This window comes from Nycticebus coucang, chromosome 11 (genome assembly GCF_027406575.1).
Source record: "Nycticebus coucang isolate mNycCou1 chromosome 11, mNycCou1.pri, whole genome shotgun sequence".
NCBI lineage: Eukaryota > Metazoa > Chordata > Mammalia > Primates > Lorisidae > Nycticebus > Nycticebus coucang.
This window is the reverse complement of record NC_069790.1, coordinates 56634071-56654165: the sequence shown is the minus strand read 5'-3', so window position 1 is coordinate 56654165 and position 20095 is coordinate 56634071. Positions and strand designations below refer to the sequence as shown.

At 39.6% G+C, this 20095-nt stretch overlaps 1 protein-coding gene across 1 annotated transcript in view; it reads left to right on the top strand.

Moving 5' to 3' along the window:
* The first annotated feature begins 1399 nt into the window (after nucleotides 1–1399).
* Nucleotides 1400–20095, top strand: part of COL1A2 (collagen type I alpha 2 chain) — a 36044-nt gene continuing 17348 nt past the window's right edge. Inside the window, exons 1-27 of the mRNA XM_053609703.1 lie at nucleotides 1400–1747; nucleotides 4309–4319; nucleotides 4916–4930; nucleotides 5576–5611; nucleotides 6818–6910; nucleotides 8233–8286; nucleotides 11006–11050; nucleotides 11143–11196; nucleotides 11288–11341; nucleotides 11661–11714; nucleotides 12107–12160; nucleotides 12690–12743; nucleotides 14298–14342; nucleotides 14634–14687; nucleotides 14789–14833; nucleotides 15207–15260; nucleotides 15762–15860; nucleotides 16002–16046; nucleotides 16159–16257; nucleotides 16682–16735; nucleotides 16863–16970; nucleotides 17334–17387; nucleotides 17493–17591; nucleotides 18505–18558; nucleotides 19024–19122; nucleotides 19483–19536; nucleotides 20037–20090. Coding sequence (XP_053465678.1) covers nucleotides 1678–1747; nucleotides 4309–4319; nucleotides 4916–4930; nucleotides 5576–5611; nucleotides 6818–6910; nucleotides 8233–8286; nucleotides 11006–11050; nucleotides 11143–11196; nucleotides 11288–11341; nucleotides 11661–11714; nucleotides 12107–12160; nucleotides 12690–12743; nucleotides 14298–14342; nucleotides 14634–14687; nucleotides 14789–14833; nucleotides 15207–15260; nucleotides 15762–15860; nucleotides 16002–16046; nucleotides 16159–16257; nucleotides 16682–16735; nucleotides 16863–16970; nucleotides 17334–17387; nucleotides 17493–17591; nucleotides 18505–18558; nucleotides 19024–19122; nucleotides 19483–19536; nucleotides 20037–20090 — 1611 coding nt within the window. The 5' untranslated portion in view covers nucleotides 1400–1677. The remainder of the gene's footprint in view (nucleotides 1748–4308; nucleotides 4320–4915; nucleotides 4931–5575; nucleotides 5612–6817; nucleotides 6911–8232; nucleotides 8287–11005; nucleotides 11051–11142; nucleotides 11197–11287; nucleotides 11342–11660; nucleotides 11715–12106; nucleotides 12161–12689; nucleotides 12744–14297; nucleotides 14343–14633; nucleotides 14688–14788; nucleotides 14834–15206; nucleotides 15261–15761; nucleotides 15861–16001; nucleotides 16047–16158; nucleotides 16258–16681; nucleotides 16736–16862; nucleotides 16971–17333; nucleotides 17388–17492; nucleotides 17592–18504; nucleotides 18559–19023; nucleotides 19123–19482; nucleotides 19537–20036; nucleotides 20091–20095) is intronic.

The window sequence follows — 20095 nt, the reverse complement described above, 5'->3', positions numbered from 1 at the left end:
ACCTAAAGATGCCCCCTTTGCGATGACTCCTGGGATACAGTGACACCCTGACTAGCCCACACTGCTGCCTCTCCCAGGGTGCTAGAGGTTTGGAAAAGGGCACTCAGTATTTAGCAATTCACATCCAGAAATCCCACCTGCAATGCCTCAGGATTAAGGTCCCAGCTCCCTGTCTCCCTGGTGGGGAGTGCAGAGTGGGTTTCCAAGCGAGGGAAGAAGGAAGTTGGGTATTGTGGAGTTAACATCCATATTGGTGGGAGCGTTGCTTGGGGTATTAACAGAGAAGACTGCACATACCCCAAACTCGAATTAGAAGGCCCTGGGGGTGGGATGAGTGTTTTGTCCCAGGTGGGGAGAGGAGATGGGATGAAAGCAGGGAGGCCCTGGGGGTGGGATGAGTGTTTTGTCCCAGGTGGGGAGAGGAGATGGGATGAAAGCAGGGAGGGCCTGGGAGTTGGCTGTAAGAAAGGATCAGTGAACCGGCGGCAAGGACAAGAGAGACTATTTGGGCCCAGGCTCAGGATACACTTGGTAGATCTTGACGAGGAATCTGCTGGGGAGAGGAGGCGAGACTGGAAACATAAGGGGAATGGGATGGATTCTCCACCACAACCTCAGAAAGAAAAGACTGAGAAAGAGGGGTCCTCCCTCCGCGGGTCGGCTGCAGTCGCTTCATAGCTCCAGATAACTCCCCCAAAGACCTCGATTAGATTTAGCCTCAGCGAGGCAAACTTGGAGGTCCAAGAGCTCCCCAGGTGACGTGGCCTGGAGCGCGCAGAGCCTACCAGGGTGCTGCGGCCCCCCAGCCTGCTCCCACCCCACCCGCTAGCAACGGGCGTCTTCGGACTGCAACCAACCCTCCACAGACCGGACACCCCGCACCCTCTCCCGAAGTCATGAGAGACAGGGAGCTTTACTGCTGAAAAAGTGGGCGCGCACACGCCCCAAAGCTAGAAAAAAAGCTGAATGGGGAGGGGGCGGGCTGGAGGGGGCGGGGAGGGAGGCCTCCGGCTGCGCCACGCTGTCGCGGCGGCCCTCCCACCTCCCCTGCGCCCTCCGCGCCGGTCAGGTCCCTTACACCCTGCAGGTGGCCTGCAGGGCACAGGTGAGGCAGGACTGGACAGCTCCTGCTTTGATCACCGGGCTCCCGAACCCTCTACAGCTGCCGGGCTGCCCTGAGATAAGCAAACTTTGCCCACGTCGGTGTCTGCAGAGCGCTCCGACGTGTCCAAAAGTGTTTCCAAACTTGGAAAGGGCGGGGGAGGGCGGAGGTATGCAGACAGCGAGTCAGAGTTTCCCCCTGAAAGCCTCAAAAGTGTCCACGTCCTCAAAAAGAATGGAACCAATTTAAGAAGCCAGCCCCGTGGCCACGTCCCTCCCCTGTCCGCTCCCTCCTCTGCGCCCCCGCAGTCTCCTCCCAGCTGTGGCTGCCCGGGCCCCCAGCCCCAGCCCTCCCATTGGTGGAGGCGCTTTTGGAGGCACCCTCAGGCCAGGGAAACTTTTGGCGTATAAATAGGGCAGATCCGGGCTTTATTATTTTAGCACCACGGCAGCAGGAGGTTTCGGCTAAGTTGGAGGTACTGGCCACGACTGCATGCCTGCGCCCGCCAGGTGATACCTCCGCCGGCGACCCAGGGGCTCTGCGACACAAGGAGTCTGCATGTCTAAGTGGTAGACATGCTCAGCTTTGTGGATACGCGGACTTTGTTGCTGCTTGCAGTAACTTCATGCCTAGCAACATGCCAATGTAAGTGATTTCAGCTCGTTTGAGAGACGGGGAAGAGAGCGGAGTTGGGTGGGCACCCCGGTCTGAAGAGGAAAGCCCCAACCTGAATTCCGGGCATAGCCTGGAGGGAAGGCTCTCCGGCACTTGGAGAAACACGGGACTTACTTTAAAAATGAAAGCATAAAAGGCTCACCTCCCGCCCCGCCAAAGTTAAGAAACTTTTCCTCCTAGTGCAGAGTGAGACTGTTAACTGGGTCTGGATCCTCAGCTTAGTGAAGCTAAAAAGGAGCGGAAAGTCTCTTCCCTAAGGATGAGATATTAACAACTAACATCCTGAAGGTCAAGGGCCTCTGCCTAACAGGCCTCATAACTGCCCTTGAGGCCTGTTAGGCAGAGGGTCTTGACTTCCTTCAGGAAGGAAGTAAAACTTGAGGCCTGTTTTAGAAAGTCCTCCAAGTAATGGAAAACTGGCCCCCTAAAAGCTTTTACCTTCTGGGCGTCGTAAGGCTTGTCTGGATGATGACGGCGAGGATGATGATGATGACGACGATGATGATGAGGCGCCCTCTGGAGGGAGGGAAATGAAAGCACAGGGGACCAGGCCTCCAGCTAGTGGAATCCCAAGACTAGGTTTAAACAGAACAATACTTTTCTGGTTGGAGCCATTCACAGTGGCTAGTCAGCGTACACTGAGAAGGAAAATGGATGTATTCTGAAAAGTAAAGTGAGCTTCTCAATACATTATCTCGTAATAGAAAAGGTAAATTGTTTAACTAAAATCTGCTCTACTTTTTGCTCAACCTTAAAATTACCCCTTCAACATGCCCCCAGTGATAATAGGACTTTATGACCACAAAGTTAGTATCTATCAACATTGACCTGAGGCTCCAGAGACCGGCTCCAACACAATGTTGATAGATCCTAACTTCTTCCTATGGCTTTGACACTAATTTGCTGCATGACCTTGGGCAAGTCAAACTGGGCCTTTTAAAAATATGAGATGGACTAATGAACTAATAATGGACTCCAAGGCCACTTTTCAGCTTTATGTGACCAGATTTTCATGTGAAGATAGAATAAAGAAAATTAGTCCGTTTTCATCTTGAAAATGGCTGCCAAAGTACTAGACAAAGATATTGACTTGTTGGGGGATAGTTATCTGGCTACACCCAATACCCCAAAAGGTTACTCCACAGGCACACCACCATATCTACCGCTGTGTAATTACTGATGAGTGTGTGTGTGTGGGGGGGAAGAATGGGAGTCCATTCTTTCACTTGTAATGTACACACTCTTGCTACTATGGATTATGAAGTAATTGAACAAATTTACATTACCAAGTTCATTTTTTATGAGATCTGACGGTGGGAGGAAAGGGTTGGAAAAATGAAAACAGACCTAGGCATGTTTGAAGATACAAAGGCAAGTCGCCTTCTGATCAACAGCCAGCTAAGGTCTGGAATAAACGTTACAAACACATGTTCTTCAAAATGGCCATGTCTGAGTAATTAAAAGGCAAATTTCCAAAATCTTAAGGACTTCCGTTAATCAAGTCAGGCATAATTATTCTTCCTACTGATGGACACAATGAAGTAAACATATCATTCTTCTAATTTAATAGTAATTCTCATAAATTGCCCTTAAATGTCAGAGCTGGATGTGGTCCACCCTCCTGAATTGTGACTCTTGCAACAGATGTTCTCACTCCAAATAACACACTTCTTGGCCACCTAATTAAAGCAATTTTTAGGGGTGATTCATCCTGTTGCAAGCTTGGCCACATTTGCATCCCACATTAACCTATAATTTTTATACCGTAGGAGAGGAATTTAGTCTTTAAAGACATAGTAATTATGGCAAAGGGGGCGATAATATTTTAGTTTATTTTTTTGATTATTTTTCAAGATCTTTAATCCACAGTGTTTTCATTTATACAAAGCAATCCTTTCTCAGGAACAAAAAAAAGATACATATTGGTAAAATTACCTTACCTAATTTAAGTGGACTGATTTAAAGCAAAAATTCAGAATTAATTCTGAATTATTTTCACAACAATATGCAAATTAGACATTTTGGAGAAGATTATTAAGAATGATACAAATTCGGTAAAGTACTAAGTAACTTCAAAGTTTTATAAAAACAAAGTTTGCTTTAGGTAACAGACCTTCCTGAATTTACCCTTTAAGATTTTTAAGTATTAAGAATGAACCAAGCTATGAAGTATTTCCTCATCAATCTATTGGTATTGTCTTAAATTCAGTGATTCATTTGTGCAATTTACCAGCTTAATTGCTAAGCATTAGAAATATCCTTCAGACACATTAATATTTCACGGCATTTATAAAATAGTAAATAATTAACAATTTAATTCAAAATATATTTACACATTAATATTGCAAACAAATCACCCTGCTGATCCCTGCCATACTTTTGACCTGCATAATTTCTTATGGTTAGAATATGCTTCGCCCTTTAATTAGGTAACTTAATTTTATAAATTTGTGTATCTATTTGTTAATTATTGCTATTGGTCAATGAAATGATACTAATAGTATTTTCCTACCTTCCCTTTTCTTCTACAGCTTTACAAGAGGTAAGTAAAACTATTTTTAGAATTTTTTTTTTTTTTAATAATTTGATTTCCTTAGTCACAGTGACACTTTCTCTGGGGACAGAAGGAGAAGCAAGCTTGACCAACCTGGATTCCCAAGAAAATCATAAAGCTATGGTAGTCAAAATCCTTTTGGCTGCCTTCAAAAGTGCCCACCCCATTTTCCAAAATGGGTGGAGCTATGGAGTAAGACAGAGTAAATAATCCAGTGGAAGTTTGCGTTTTAGCACCAGCTACTATGAAGCAGAAGACTTCACTGAGTAGAAAATCTTATTACCTTCCTGAAGTCATTTGCAAAAATATTTATTATGAACAGATTTCTTAGTTTGTCGAATGAACTTGAAGCATAACTACAGATAAGTATATATATTTGGTTCTGTACCTAGCATGTTATTTAACTCATTGCTAAAATTTTAAATTGTGTTTTGCAGTATTAATATAATAGGAAATATAATGTACTCTGTAGGTGTATTTGTGTACTATACAAATGGGAGTAGTTTTTGAAATATATATATACATATATATATATATATATATATAATTCTCCTAATGATAATCTTTTATTTATTCTTTTTTAGGAAACTGCAAGAAAGGTAAGAATAAAATACTTCTCCATAAATATCTAAAATTATCAGGGATAACTTCTAAAGTAACAAAATTTGTAGCAGACTATGGGAGGAAAATACTTTGTTAAGATTTTGCCTGCCTGGATCTGCATTAGCTAAACCATAAAATAAAGTAGCTTTGACGTTTCAGATAACAAAGTTTTTTTTATCTTCCAGATCATCTCTAATTACATTTATACATGTATTATGCAAACTGATTATTTACGTGCTAAAGAAAAAAGATTTGTGTTTATTCTAGAGATGGAATTCATTTTATGTTAACTATCGGTAGTAAATAAAAGTTATAGGGCTTTGACTCCATAAATGTGCTATAAAAGACATAATAGAATGCTCATTTCATCTGTAGTAATCATCTTGCTAAAAATACTATACTAAGAATAATATTGGCCTAATGGCTGGAGACTGTAGCAGTTTCCAGTCCCCAGCTGAAAAAGATCACATATAATTATAATAAAACAATATACTTTTATCTGTTGCATTGTGCCAATTTCTAGCTACAATCTGATAACATTGTGGTTAGATTAGTCTTGCCAACTAATTATTATAAAGAATGGTTTGCTTGTTCACTGGAAATTACTTTGACATTTATTGTGCTGTTTGTATTCCTTGTAGGGCCCAGCTGGAGATAGAGGACCACGTGGAGAAAGGGTGTGTAATTTTTTAACTATTAAAGAGCTTTGGCCCATATTTAAATAACTACATATTCAATACTATAGGAAACTGACAATCTATAAGAATATTATCTATCCAGATAATTATATCACCTTTTAGACAGATAATGCCCTACAGAAGAAGTGAATTAGTATTATTCTATATAATCAATATTCTTTTTAGGTCAAGATTATGCTTTAAAGAAAGAAAAAATTACTATAGACCTCCATGTTCATCGCATGATCTACCTTTTATTGTTTTTAATTGACCTGTCCCAACACATACATAGTGGAACTCTATCTGCCTACCACCACAGTCCTGTTTTTAACCTACTTTATTTGCTTTTGAAGTACTATTCTTCACATAGCTTGGTAATAATAGTGAAATCATTGTCAGTAACATGTTTTTCTGTCCAAATTCATACATGTACAAGTCAGGCTAACATTTTATTTTAGCATCCGTAGGCTTTCCTGCTATGCTTATTTGACATTTATAATTATGTGACTTGGCATTATATAACACTTTTGCTAATATATAAATACCTATATATAGGTATAAATATTTATATGTAGATATAAATACCTATATATCCTTTAGGAAGTACAGACTTACATGTACTTCACCCAAATAATTCATTAGAGAGAGAATTATATCAGTTAATTATTTTAACAACATAAATAGAGTTAATGGTAAGAAATATAAAGAATTTTTTATCCTGTGATAAAATGACCTTATTGATTATCATGTCAATTAATCTATTCACATATAACATTTCAAAACTATTGAACATGTTCAAAACTATTGAACACAGTCAGAAATCAACAATTGAAATACATACACATCATTGTATATTGTTAAAAAGATGAAGCTCATTGAATCACAAATTCTAGCTATAACTTCTACATTTACTTGTATACTGGACCTCCAGAATTGAAGCAAAGATAGAAAAGATTTATTCATTCAGTGGTTGAGATACTCCTCTAGGAAAGCTACCCTATATTGTCTTGGTATATCAGTTACTAAACCTCCTTCTAAAATAGATTCATGCCATAAGTGAATTTCAGTCAATAGCAAAAATGGGATATTAGATTTTTCACCCAACTGCACATATGCTTGAACAACTGATCTTACCGCGTGTATTCTTAAGTATGTGTTTCTACAAGACCTGCCTGACCTTGATCTCATTCATTTTTCACATGTCAGGGTCCACCAGGCCCCCCAGGCAGAGATGGTGATGATGGTCTTCCGGGCCCTCCCGGTCCACCTGGTCCTCCTGGTCCCCCTGGTCTTGGCGGGGTAAGGGTTTTAAGTATTGCTAACTTTTACCTAACTTGAGTTTCTTATACTTCTTTTCGAATAAAGCTCATTGTGAAATTTATTTTTAGCAGTTAACAGAGAAATCTGCTATGTGGAAATTAGTATATTTTATTTCATTTCTTTGGTTTCTTCTTTCAGCATTCTGTTTGCCAGTTCTCTTTCTGAGCCCTTGTCAATTACAGGACTAGTCTTTGTATGCACTGAAGTTAGCTGCGGCCATCACTACCATTATTTAATTTGGGGATTTAATATCTTTTATCAGTAAGGCACAAATAAGGGGTGTTACATTATTAAAGAGTCTGATTAGATTGAATTACATAAGTGAAATCCCTGATCTTAAGCAATTTCACAAACATCCTACTCTTTTTATTCTTCTTGGCTTGAAGTCTGCTAAACCAACATTCAAAGCAGTTTTAGGTTTAATTTGCTTGAAACTAATTTGAGAAAAGTACATTTCCCTTTTTCATTAATATCTTCTTTTAGCTTTATGTCTTTAACAATGGTATGAGTGCCAAATGGCCTCACTGCAGGAAGGAAAACATATTTGCTTGATTGGCTAGCACTATGAATCAGAAGCCCAATTCTAATACCCAACTGTATGCCAGTAAAATAAGACCTTTCTCCCCCCAAAGATCTTATTATGATTGCTTATCTATGGAGTGCATTAAAAAGTGCACCTTCTTTAATAGAGCTACCGCTATAAGAAAGATCTTTAACAGTAAAGTTATTACAGTGAACTATTTTTTAAAAGTTTAATCTTCCAAGGGGCATTTTAATTTAATTTTCCTCTAAACTTGAGAACTCTTTATATCCTCTCTGAAACTGCAGCAAGAAAACGTTTTCAGCCATTTTATGTAGTTCTAGTGTAGAGGGGCAACAGGTGGAAATGCAAAGTTATCCTCTTGATCTCTGCTTAATTCATCAGGGGTCCTCAGTGACATTAAACGTTTAGAAAGCTTCGCTTTTTCCGTGTAGAGTCAGCAGGTGGGAGTGGAGGTGCAGAGTTAGTAGGGCAGAAGAAGGGGTTAAAAGATAAGGTAGGGAAGCTCTCTACTTCAAAAGAGGTGAGGGCTAAATTTGAAATTTACATTTCTCCTGACTTTTTAGACATTTACCTCAATATAGCTAAATTTAGCTCAACCAATAATTATATTAAAAATGTTGTCACTTTTGAAATAACAGAACAACTTTTGCAAATAGAATGACAAAATGAACTACAAGGCCAGTAATTGTTTATATTATATACATGTACATATAGAATGTGTGTTTATATGTATGATTTTGTTTTTTTCACCCCGTAGAACTTTGCTGCTCAGTATGATGGAAAAGCAGCTGGACTTGGCCCTGGACCAATGGTACACTTATCTCTTTATCTCAGTCCTAAAATGTCCTAAGTGGACAACTCAGTTTATGTTAAGTTTTACAATGACATTTATTTAGCTACCTAGGTTAACGTTCAATACTTCAATCAGATTAAAAACAATAACTCTTTTTTGTATTCAAGTTTATTGAAACCTAAGCCGTAGTTAAAGGATTCAATTATTTCTCATTAGGACAGGCCAGCTGTGTATGTCCAAGAAATAATCTTTGGCCATGGTAACCATACTTTTTACTTCAAAAGAGTAATTATCCTGATTACTTTTTTTACATTCTTTAACATTGCTTAGAATTTTAAGCAACACTGAGAGATTCAAGTTCCTTGAACTTGTTGGAAAGGATCAAAAAGTTCTAACGCAGCTTGATCAATTTAAAACAAAGTTTACACCGTTTTCCCAAGGTCATGCAGGAGGTTAATGACAGAACTAGAACTAACCGCCAGGCAAGATGTCTGATACTCAACAATATCATAGTTCATGTATCTAGGCCTTGACGAACACATTCATTTAGTCAAAAAATATTAATTAGCAACCTGCAATGAGCCCCAAACTCTATTATGCATTAGAAAGATGACAGTGCATGTGACACGTACGGACCCTCCCTCAAGGAGGGTCCTGTACAATCGTGAAGATGATAACCTATCCAACAAATTAAGCTTCTAACAAGCAGTGGTGAGAAACTTTAGGTGAAAAGAACTGCTATGAGCATGCAAAATGTACACAAGTAAGGGTGGAAAAGAAGGGAAATTTTCCAGAAGCAAAAGCATTAATTTGATTAAGCACTGCAGTATTTAATGCACAAACAAGTTAGCGATTCTAATTAATTGTTTCCAGACAAAGGTATTTATCTTCCCAAAGTTACCATAGTAATATACATTGTACCTGGATGGTGTCTTCAGTGCTCAATCTTCAAAAGAAGATGTTCTGTTGAAGCTAATGGTGCGCAATAAGCTAATACACTCGAAGGGCGAGATAATATTTTCTGTAAATTAAAACTCTCACTTGAGAAGTAATGTAACTTTAATTGATGATTTCCAATTCCCTGATTTTCCCTGGTAATTTAAAATGTTCATATCGGAAATGAAAAGGTAGAGAGTTTCTCTTGGCTTTGTTTATATTGGATATTTGAAATCAGCCATTTCAGCTAATGCTGGACATTAGTCAGTTGTAAAGCAGTACCTATATCTCAGGAAGCAGCACAGGCAGGAAAAAGTCAAGTGCTAGTAAATGGCATTCTTGTAAAAAAAAAAAAAGCCCACAAAAGTTGTGAGGATTAATATGGATTTCAGATTCCCTTGTCTTTGGAACATCTCTCTGAGGGCATCAAGCAGAGTATCTTACTTTTAAACATCAGTGAAGTGTCATGTAAGCGTTCACATCCACACACAGGCACAAGCACACATAATCAGCAGGATGTGTTTCACACACAAGAAAGACAGGCAGTGAGAAGGGATTAAAATAATTTTCCTGTTGGAAAATCAATAACTATAAAATCCCACCGGACTCGTCAATGAATGAACGAGTAATCATAATCTGTCTCACAGCCTCCGCAAAAAAACTATACTTTATGTAAATGAAGTTGTTGCACATACATGGAAAAATAAATATAATTAAAAATGTATGGTGTCAAATAAAATAACTTTTGATATATGCCTGGAAACATGATTTCGATTGAAAGGTGACAGTTTCTTTAATGTTGAATTAATCTCTAAAACTAAATGAATAATTCTTGTAATTAAGAAGAGGTCTGTTTTAAATAAAATCCAAATTAGTTTCCTGTAGGCATTAATACAGTGGGGTAGGCTTTACTGCAGAGTCCCCCTGGTTGAAGTGTCATGAACAAAATAACTCAAGACTTGCATATAAAATATTTTCAGCTTTATGAGGAATGGACCCTACAAATGAGTTTTTGCAGGCATTGATTACTACAGAGGGGAATCAAAATTGTATATGTAGCTCAAAACTAATAGTCTGGTTTAGTCCATTTTTGTGCTCTGGAAGGAACAAAGGGGAAAACAGTCTGCTATCATTTGGGCCACATTTTCACAAATAATATCATATAATAGACTCTTCCAGTAGGCCATTTCAATAATATTTTATTTTTCCTTCACCCCTCATTACATCCACTTTTGTTTGACATTTTCATCAGTCACCAACAGCCCTTCGAGGAGCTATAAGGTTATAACAAACCTCCTCTCTCTAATCATTAAGAAAGACTTTTGATTCTTTTCAATTTATACCCCTCATGGCAATAAAAATATCAATTTCTTAGCTAAGTATGACATAGGAAGATGACATATGATCAAGAGTATCCAAATGGGAATGCTTTGTCAGCTGCACAGAAGGCACTTGTATATTCTGCACTTGTGTAAAGACCAGGGCGCACCATTGCATCACAACAATTTCAATGGAACAAATTTTGCACAATTTTAAGGAACCTATGACTGCTCCATCCAGTTCTCCTCGAGTTCTGCCTATCTGGGTTGAGAGAAAAGGAAAAGCAAAGGGAGGGAAACAGTGGAGGAAACTTAGGTCGTTAAGTGCTTCCTTGGGAAGGACAAGAACTATGACATAAAACCAGGACAATTTTGTTCATCTTTTTACAAACAGTGTCTATGGCAAGACCAAGCTAGTCCTATCTAACCCCACCAAGGCCTTGACAGCTTACCAGTACTAACTGCGTTTGCCCTCTTTACAGGGGCTAATGGGACCTCGAGGCCCTCCTGGTGCATCTGGAGCCCCTGTAAGTATGAAGAGTGTAACATCTCTCCTATGTAAAAGGACAGGGAATTAAAAAGTAAAAGCCTGGCATATGATATATATTTTTTCTTTTAGGGCCCTCAAGGTTTCCAAGGACCTGCTGGAGAGCCTGGTGAACCTGGTCAAACGGTGAGTTCATTTTTCCCCCTTTGTGATAACTTTTTTCCAGGAAGTCTATGAATAGAACCTTAATGAAATGATGTGTCTCCCATTTTCTTAGGGTCCTGCAGGTGCTCGTGGTCCACCTGGTGCTCCTGGCAAGGCCGGAGAGGATGTAAGTGTTCACTCCTGATCACTTCCATAATACATTTTAAATACTCCTGCCTCTGTGAGAATTTCTAGCTCTGAATTAAGTGTTCCGCCAAAAGCTAAATATGCCTGACCTAACTTTCTATATGGGAAATATTATTTTAATAAAATATTAATAAGCATGCTTGCATTTAGGGAAATATAATTGTTAATTAAATATGCATTTGGACCCACATTTTTATGTGATGCCTTTCTCCTCTGTTGTAAAAACCAAGATGACTCCACTTTTGTCTGATGGTTGCCTGGAAGGTGTGGACTCTAACTTTCATGCTTTCATGTTTTAGGGTCACCCTGGAAAACCCGGACGACCCGGGGAGAGAGGAGTTGTTGGACCACAGGTGAGTCTCCACAGACCAAACATCAGAGGCCCCTCAGATATAAGTTGCTAAAACTAGCTTCAGTCTAAATGACAACACAGATGTCACTCCAATTCATAACACAAATCAGAGGCGTCTGGCAAAGAGCCTAGTAAAACAGGCATGTATTCGTTATTAAGACAGATAATGGAATATTAATTCTAACAAGCATACTATAAGCAACTAAGTTGTGTTTTCTGTAGCTGTTGTCTTAGTTATTCACATTAGAGCAAGTTAATTTGTGGCTCTGTGTTTAAAAATTTGCTAGTCTTTGATTCCAAGCTTGAACTTTGATGAGAAGTACTCTGGAGGGAAGAAATCATTGTCTTTTCATTTATTACAAAATATTTTCTTCTTCTGTATTTCTTTCTCAGGGTGCTCGTGGTTTCCCAGGAACTCCTGGACTTCCTGGCTTCAAAGGCCTTAGGGTGAATGCATTCTTCACTTTGATATAAGAAAATGCTCATTCATTTGGGGGGAAAACTCAAGTGTATTTAAACTCCTGGGTGACACATACTTGCTTCTCAATTCCTGGAATTTGCCCAAAGGGAGAGAGAGTTAAGGAGTAAGATTGCTTGAAAGTAGAGTGGGGTGCTGTTTTTTTTCAGCATGTTCCTAGTTACCAAGAAACAGGATCACTACAGAGAAAAATGTACAGAACCTATATTATTTAACGGGTATTTACAACCAACCACCCGACAATCATAAAAGTACTAAGGATGGAAAAGGTGGAAAGAATGTGAAAGAGCACTGAGTCCTACATCCTTCCCTTCTCCAGTACAGGAAGATTAAGAGACTTATTTAAGGCAATGGAGTGAGTTTGCCAGGAGCTGGGACTCTGGACTCCATTCCACTGAAGCAGTCAAAAGATTCACCCAGGAGATGTCAATTAGAAGAGTTTTATTTGACCAAGCACAACAATGGAACAGCATTTTAATAATAAGCCTTGCTTTTCAGGGACACAGTGGTCCAGATGGATTGAAGGGACAGCCAGGTCTTCCAGGTGCTAAGGTAAATGTTAAATTAGAAGCATTATTTTTAAACAATTGAAATCCCCCGTGACTTCCAGAAAGTGTATATTTTACGGAAGACTACTCATATTCTGAAAAGCATCTTGTTTCCCCTTCTGTATTTCAAATCCCACACGCAGTGGGGACTATGCTATTCTGTGACTGAAGGTCAATTATTGTTTATTAAATTCAATGTCTGTTAAATAATCGAGATAAAAATAATAGTTTCTTCCTCTCTTTCTTTTCCTCCTTCCGTAATTTCCATCGATTTCTGTAGCCAAAATAAAAGTAAATAAACATAGGCAGATATTAGGACACTAGGTGTATTATTTTAAACTGTAAGTTCTCCTTTGCCATGCACTAATTAGATGGGTACATTCATGTCACTATACACTTTTCAACCTCTTTCCTGTGATTTATCTGTGCATACTCAAAAAAATTTTAATTAGGTAATTAAAGTCTCCAAAGTGTGTTATCTCTTGGCTAGGCTCTTCTCTGACAGCGTTTTCAACTATAAAATGTTCTCTTTCCTATTAAGGAGATAATGTGATATTAAAGTGAATACCAACGTAATTACAAATTAATGAGTAACGAATACTAGCGGGACCAGAAAAGAACATGAATATGGAGAATCTGTTCTAACTTTCCAGCTGCCACACAAATGGATAAGGTCAAACTCATTCTCCCAAGAGCTCAATATAACAGCGCAGACTACTAATCACAGTATCATAAAATGTTAGTGCTGCAAGGAGCTTTGGAGACTCCTCATCTTGCAGATGTGGGAAACTGAGGCTTAGTGAGGGCTAGGGACTTGCCCAAAGTCACACGTCTAGTAGTTAGTAGAGCACAGGCTAGAAGTTCTGATCCCCCCTGACCCTCCAACTAAGGTGCTTGTTCCCAAAGCATATACTGTCCATAGGATCCTGGAAATGAAGGATCCTTTGGAGGTCTCTTAAACCATGTTTCTTCTATACCTACATCAGATTATCTTGAAGGAAAGTTGTTTTACTTTTCCACAGTATTAAATCATCCCACCACTACCACTATCAGCATGGTTTTTATTCAGGATAAGAGTATAGGCTGGAAATAAATATGACAGCTCTAAAAAATATTATCATGAAGCTTCAATTTTTCATGCCTATTTTATGTGAGTGATAACACTGAGTGTTCAAAATAACTTCAAAGAGGGTAAATATGGTTATATTAAAAGAAAATGTATCCTTTGCCATCTCTTTTTGTAACACCATTCCTCATTTATAATAAGCTAGTCTAAATGATTCCCAGAGTCTGAGGGGGAATTTGGGGAGGGGTACACTCAACCACAACTCCTTAGTACTTTGATATTTGGTATTATTTAAATAAAAAACTCATATATTTTAGCAAAATTTTTTTAATTGATGTATCTGGCATAATTGAGAAATAATCTATATGTGTAAGAAATGTTACAAAATATGTGACGGATTCAAACTGAAATAATAGGCTTAAAGGCGCACAATCAAAAAAACAATCAATATGTTTTTTATAATGAACAAAAACTCAATCCTTCTCTATATAGGGTGAACCTGGTTCCCCTGGTGAAAATGGAACTCCAGGTCAAACAGTGAGTATTGATCACTTTATTGTGACTCTAAATGTGTACACTCTTTGTGAGCTGGAACTTCTTTCATGATTTTGCTAATTACCATTTCTCTGGGCATTGTATTCTTTGATATTTTCCTAATAGCCTTCTGCATGCTTAATTGAAATCTACTACCTTTTAGCTGGAATTACAGCAAGACCTATTTATTTTTAGTGGATTCTTATGCATGTTGGAATTTGGACAAAGTAAATGATGCCTGTGACTTTTAAAAAATGAACATTCTGGGTTTTATTGAAATATTTCTACTTCTAGGGAGCTCGTGGGCTTCCTGGTGAGAGAGGACGTGTCGGTGCCCCTGGCCCAAGTGTAAGTGCTTCTATTTTTGCTTATTTTTCTCCTTTTTAAAGACTTTCTGATGTCTGCTGTGTAACTCATCGCTTCATCTTCCTCTTTATTTTTTTTCATAGGGTGCCCGTGGCAGTGATGGAAGCGTGGGTCCTGTGGGTCCTGCTGTAAGTTTAGACACTGGGGAGTTTGGAAGGGGCCGAAAGTGTGGAGTGGAAGGTTTTTCTTCATTAATTTCTTGGAAAATAGCATCGTTTCAGACAAATGATCTATGAGATCTTTTGAAGCCTCCATTTATAGTACAGGCTATATTTACAAGTACTGGGGGCTTTTGATTGATGTACAAAGTAAAATCCTCCCTACCTTAGATACCGTGAATGTCTTCCCTTTGGTAAGATCCTAATGACAACAGACTGGCCATGGCTTTTTTTCCTTATCTGTATCAAATAAGATCAAGAAACTAAGCAACTTCAATCTTCTATCCTTATTTTCTTCATTTACTGGGAGCAAATTTCTTACCACCTTCTGCTTTGATTTCAGGGTCCCGTTGGGTCTGCTGGCCCTCCAGGCTTCCCAGGTGCCCCTGGTCCCAAGGTAAAAACACTGGTGACCATTGTCACTGCCTCGATAAACTTTTTACTGTGATGTGCAAGATCAAAACCAGGTTTGCACCTAGAGAGAGAATTGCAGGAAAATTACCTTAGTTAGTCCCTCTCTTCCAAATAGACATGGGATGACCAGTTTTCTCACTCGCCATTCAAAGTAGATCATCTCTCTGCACTTGCACCCTGTGATTATAAATACAGACAATATGGAAATGTACTCCATGGGGCCCCTATGGGACATATCCCCAGCTAGTCTGGACTGACTTGAGAACCAAAGTCAGCCACAGAAAGAAGTAGAATGAGGGTGGCAGTAATAGCCAAGATGCAGAATCCTAGAGAGAAAATAGGAAGTCAAACCCAAAGTTCATCCTAACGAACCAGACGAAGGAAATGATTGTAATTCTGCAGACATTTCATAAAACTTGTCTTCTAATCGGAGATATGCTGTTTCATTATTTGCTGGCTAATTCCTCAGTGTCATTTCTTTTAGGGTGAACTTGGACCCGTGGGTAACCCTGGCCCTGCTGGTCCTGCCGGTCCCCGTGGTGAAGTGGGTCTTCCAGGCCTTTCTGGCCCTGTTGGACCTCCTGTAAGTATCCATTAACTTTTCTTGAGTAGAAGAAAACAGGAAAAAAAAAAAAAAAAGAAGAGGAATGAAGGTGGGGTCAGAGAAGAAAATATTCTTTATATTTTACTTTAACTGATATCCTTCCTTTCCTTTTCCTCATAGGGTAACCCTGGTGCAAATGGCCTTACTGGTGCTAAGGGTGCTGCTGTGAGTACATCTGGGTAGCTAAAACGTGCTGCTGTGGGGTGAAAGGCATTTTACAGGAGCGCCTACCCAGCCTGTTGCTTCATAATGGATCATGCTGCATTCTCCTTCACAGGGCCTTCCTGGCGTTGCTGGGGCTCCAGGCCTTCCTGGACCCCGTGGTATTCCTGGGCCTGTCGGTGCGGCTGGCGCTACTGGTGCCAGAGGACTTGTTGTAAGTGGTCATAGCTGTGACCTTCATCATCCTGAAATATCAGCTCTAGCTAGACTTCATCATTTCTTCACTATAAAACTTCCTGCAGTTTTATTAATCCTACCTTTTCCTTCTTTAGCATTTTTAGTTTGTTTTCCTAATATAAGTGTATGTATTTGTACGTATACTCCCTTCTCACAGGCACACAGACGCATCTCTCCCATTATGTTAGAACATTGCCTTAAAGATAAACGCGGCAAAATTCTACAGTATTAATTGTATCCTTGCAACCAACACCATTCCTCTGTAGGCCATTTAAATATGAGCTTGGCCCTTTTCCTTGAGATGGCTTCTACCTTGACCCATAAATATTCTAAGAGATTGGTCTGCGATAGAGTTCTGGTGAATGTTTGTCATTTGACCACTGTTTTGTGTTGGCTTCTAGGGTGAGCCTGGTCCTGCTGGCTCCAAAGGAGAGAGTGGTAACAAGGGTGAGCCCGTAAGTAGCTCTCTAATCATGATTTTATGGGGTTAATTATCCCTTCAATCCAGTTTCTCTAGCTGGATGTAATATAAAAATTACATTTCTACCCCTCCTCCCTTCTCTTGTTCTTTTCATTAAACAGGGCTCTGCTGGGCCCCAAGGTCCTCCTGGTCCCAGTGGTGAAGAAGGAAAGAGAGGCTCCAACGGTGAAGCTGGATCCGCTGGCCCCTCAGGACCTCCTGGGCTGAGAGTAGGTTCCAAATGCTCCTGACACCACGACACACCAGAGGCAGATAATGACACCCTTGAGTGGGAATTGGTCAAAATTACTAAGTGTGTTTTCCAGATGAAAGAAACATCTGTTTTCCATCTGCTTTATTAAATCAGTGACTTTCAATTTGGTATGTTATAAAATTGGTCTGGAAACAATGTTGACCTACTTCTGCAGGTTGCTCATCCTCGCATTCCTTCGGGGTTTAGAGTGAAGTGTTTTGGTTTGGTTTGTGTCTATATCTCCCCCGACGGGGATCAGGCCATGTGTTAATCAGCTCTGCCTTATTGAATGCAAAAGTTTTTTCTCTAATTCCCTTCTGTTTCATATACCTTCTTGCAGGGTAGTCCTGGTTCTCGAGGTCTTCCTGGAGCTGATGGCAGAGGTGGCGTCATGGTAAGTTGTCCATCACTCACTTCCTGGGAAGGAGCTCGATGCTTCTGGTGGTGGGTGTGTCATCAGCTTTGGCCATCTCCTCCCTCACACCCTTCTTTTTAATAGGGCCCTCCTGGTAATCGTGGTCCAAGTGGTCCTGCAGGAGTCCGAGGTCCCAGTGGAGATTCTGGTCGCCCTGGGGAGCCTGGTCTCATGGGACCCCGAGTAAGTTTCAGATGGATTCTGAGCAAGTCACACCCGGCCCTGTCTCCTTCTTTAAGGGGTTGGTTAATACTGCAGATAACAATAAAAAACATCAAAAATAGATTTGTTAGTAGACTTGCCGATAGTTTGTCTTTTTAATTTAACTTTATCAAAGTTCAATGGATATTTTTGTGTATTTAATTAGTTCATAAATCTCCTATTTATTACCTGATACAATGGCTATGAGATCTATTTTAATATATCCAAATTTGGTTCGTTCTCCTATCAGCATGAATCCTTTATCTTAATTTGTGAGCTTTTTATAAGGTGTTCATGAAATATATTAGGACTATACATTATGAGTTTATTAGATTCATAAGTGAAATCATTTTTCCGGCAATCACAAAGTGGTCTAATGTATTCAGCATCACACTAGCTATGGAGAAATAACCTTTAGATCTGTAGACACTGTAAGCCATAGCAATGGAATAATTTTTTTTTGCCTCCATTATCTCTTATGGGTGAATATCAACTGTAATTGTACCATAAACAAGGAATAGGGACACCAAATATAGCAATAAAAAACCCACTTTGGAAATTGCTTTCTAAAAGTGTTAGTTTTTCTATTATGAGGTAAATAATATGATACATTTCAGCCACATAGCATGCTGCTTAACAGTTTCTTGAGATATCTGTAAATGGATCAGTTGCTCTAAAATTCAATAAAAAGAAAGGCACAAAACATAGAAAGAAGAAAATTTTCAAAGCTCTTTTCATACCTTCTAGCTAGCGGCTAATATCGCTAAATGATTTACCCTGGGCAACAGACAAAAAAGTGGGGGGTGGGGAGTGCTTTTGTGAGATTTCAATTAATTTGAGCCTGGAGTATGTGAGTTAAAGTGCCAATATAAAAGCATCCTCATTTGCTTTATAGGGTCTTCCTGGTTCCCCTGGAAATGTTGGCCCAGCTGGTAAAGAAGGTCCAGCAGTAAGTATTGCTCATTTTCCATTATATTCTCAAGGACACTTACTGCACCCTTATCAAGTCTATTTTGTGGCTTATTTATACATGAATACATTGAAAATAAATATCAGACACATACATCATCTGGGAACGCAAAGTAATAGATTGTAATTATGGAGCCCAAATGAATGCAGCCCTGAGAGCAGAACAGGGAGGAGAAAAACGTGGCAGGGAAAATTGAAGCAGGTGACCGGGGTATGGAAAGAGCGGGGACAGGGGGAAATTGCGTATGTAAGAGATTGAATTGGCTGTGTGTGTACTGACATCCTATTTAGAAAAGGAAAATGGATTCATAATTTATTGACGCTTTGTACAAAAAGCTCTATGCATTCAGGAAACCATACTGTCTCATCCCATGGCAGTGCCGTAAGCTTCGGGTTGAGAGAACGTGTTGATGCTGGGTAAACTTTGAGTAAACTCTGGTTTCAGGGTCTCCCCGGTACTGATGGCAGGCCCGGCCCAGTTGGCCCAGCTGGACCAAGAGGAGAGCCTGGCAACGTCGGATTCCCTGGACCCAAAGGCCCCAGTGTAAGAGTCACCACAACTGTCCCTTCATCACCACTTTTTTGCCACATTTCACCAAATTTCTAGTATTTCCCTCCTGCGTATCAATCAGTCCCATTTATCTCAAGGGGGTTCCTGTCATCACAGGAAAACTGCAAGCCACGGACTCCAATGCGTCCGTGCGTGCCTGCTGACATCCACCTCCCGGGTCCCACACCTCTGAGAATGCACGTGCTTTTTATTGTATATCGATCGTGCCTCACAAAACGAAATCTCGAAAGAATGCAAACGCAAACTAGAAAATAATCTTTCAAAATCTACATGGTTAATGTGACATTGAATGTGTAAGGTTGTCTTCTGTTTTGTTTTTAATTTTTATCATAGGGTGATCCTGGCAAAGCTGGTGATAAAGGTCATGCTGGTCTTGCTGGTGCCCGGGTAGGTGCTAACTTCTGTACAGATCTATTCACATGATACTCCCCTAAGAGACACACGTCTATAGAGGCCATCTTATTATCATTCTGTCACTTTCTTTCCAGAATGACATCCTCAACGGTCCTTTCACCATCATAAGTTGTCTTTTTTTTTTAAACCAAATTTATAAGATAGCGAGCTATATAACAAATCAGAATATATGTTAAGTAAAACAAAATACTTAAGAAGCATTTTGTTTTATTTTATTCATCTGGAGATTATAAAGGTATAGATATGAAGTAGTATTCTCTGGTCTTTATAAATTGCCTTTCCTTCATGAACTTCTCCGTGAGTCATATCAAAAGTTAGTAGGCAGTATTTGGGTTTGGGCAAAAACCCACAATGAGTTTAATTCATGCTAAAATGACAAACTGGTGTTGAGGAAATAATGCATGTGGCTTTGAAGCATCTTAAAGTGTCTGGCTTAACAGGTGACCACCAGCTTTTCTGTTGAACATTTTTAGGGTGCTCCAGGTCCTGATGGAAACAATGGTGCTCAGGGACCCCCTGGACCACAAGTGAG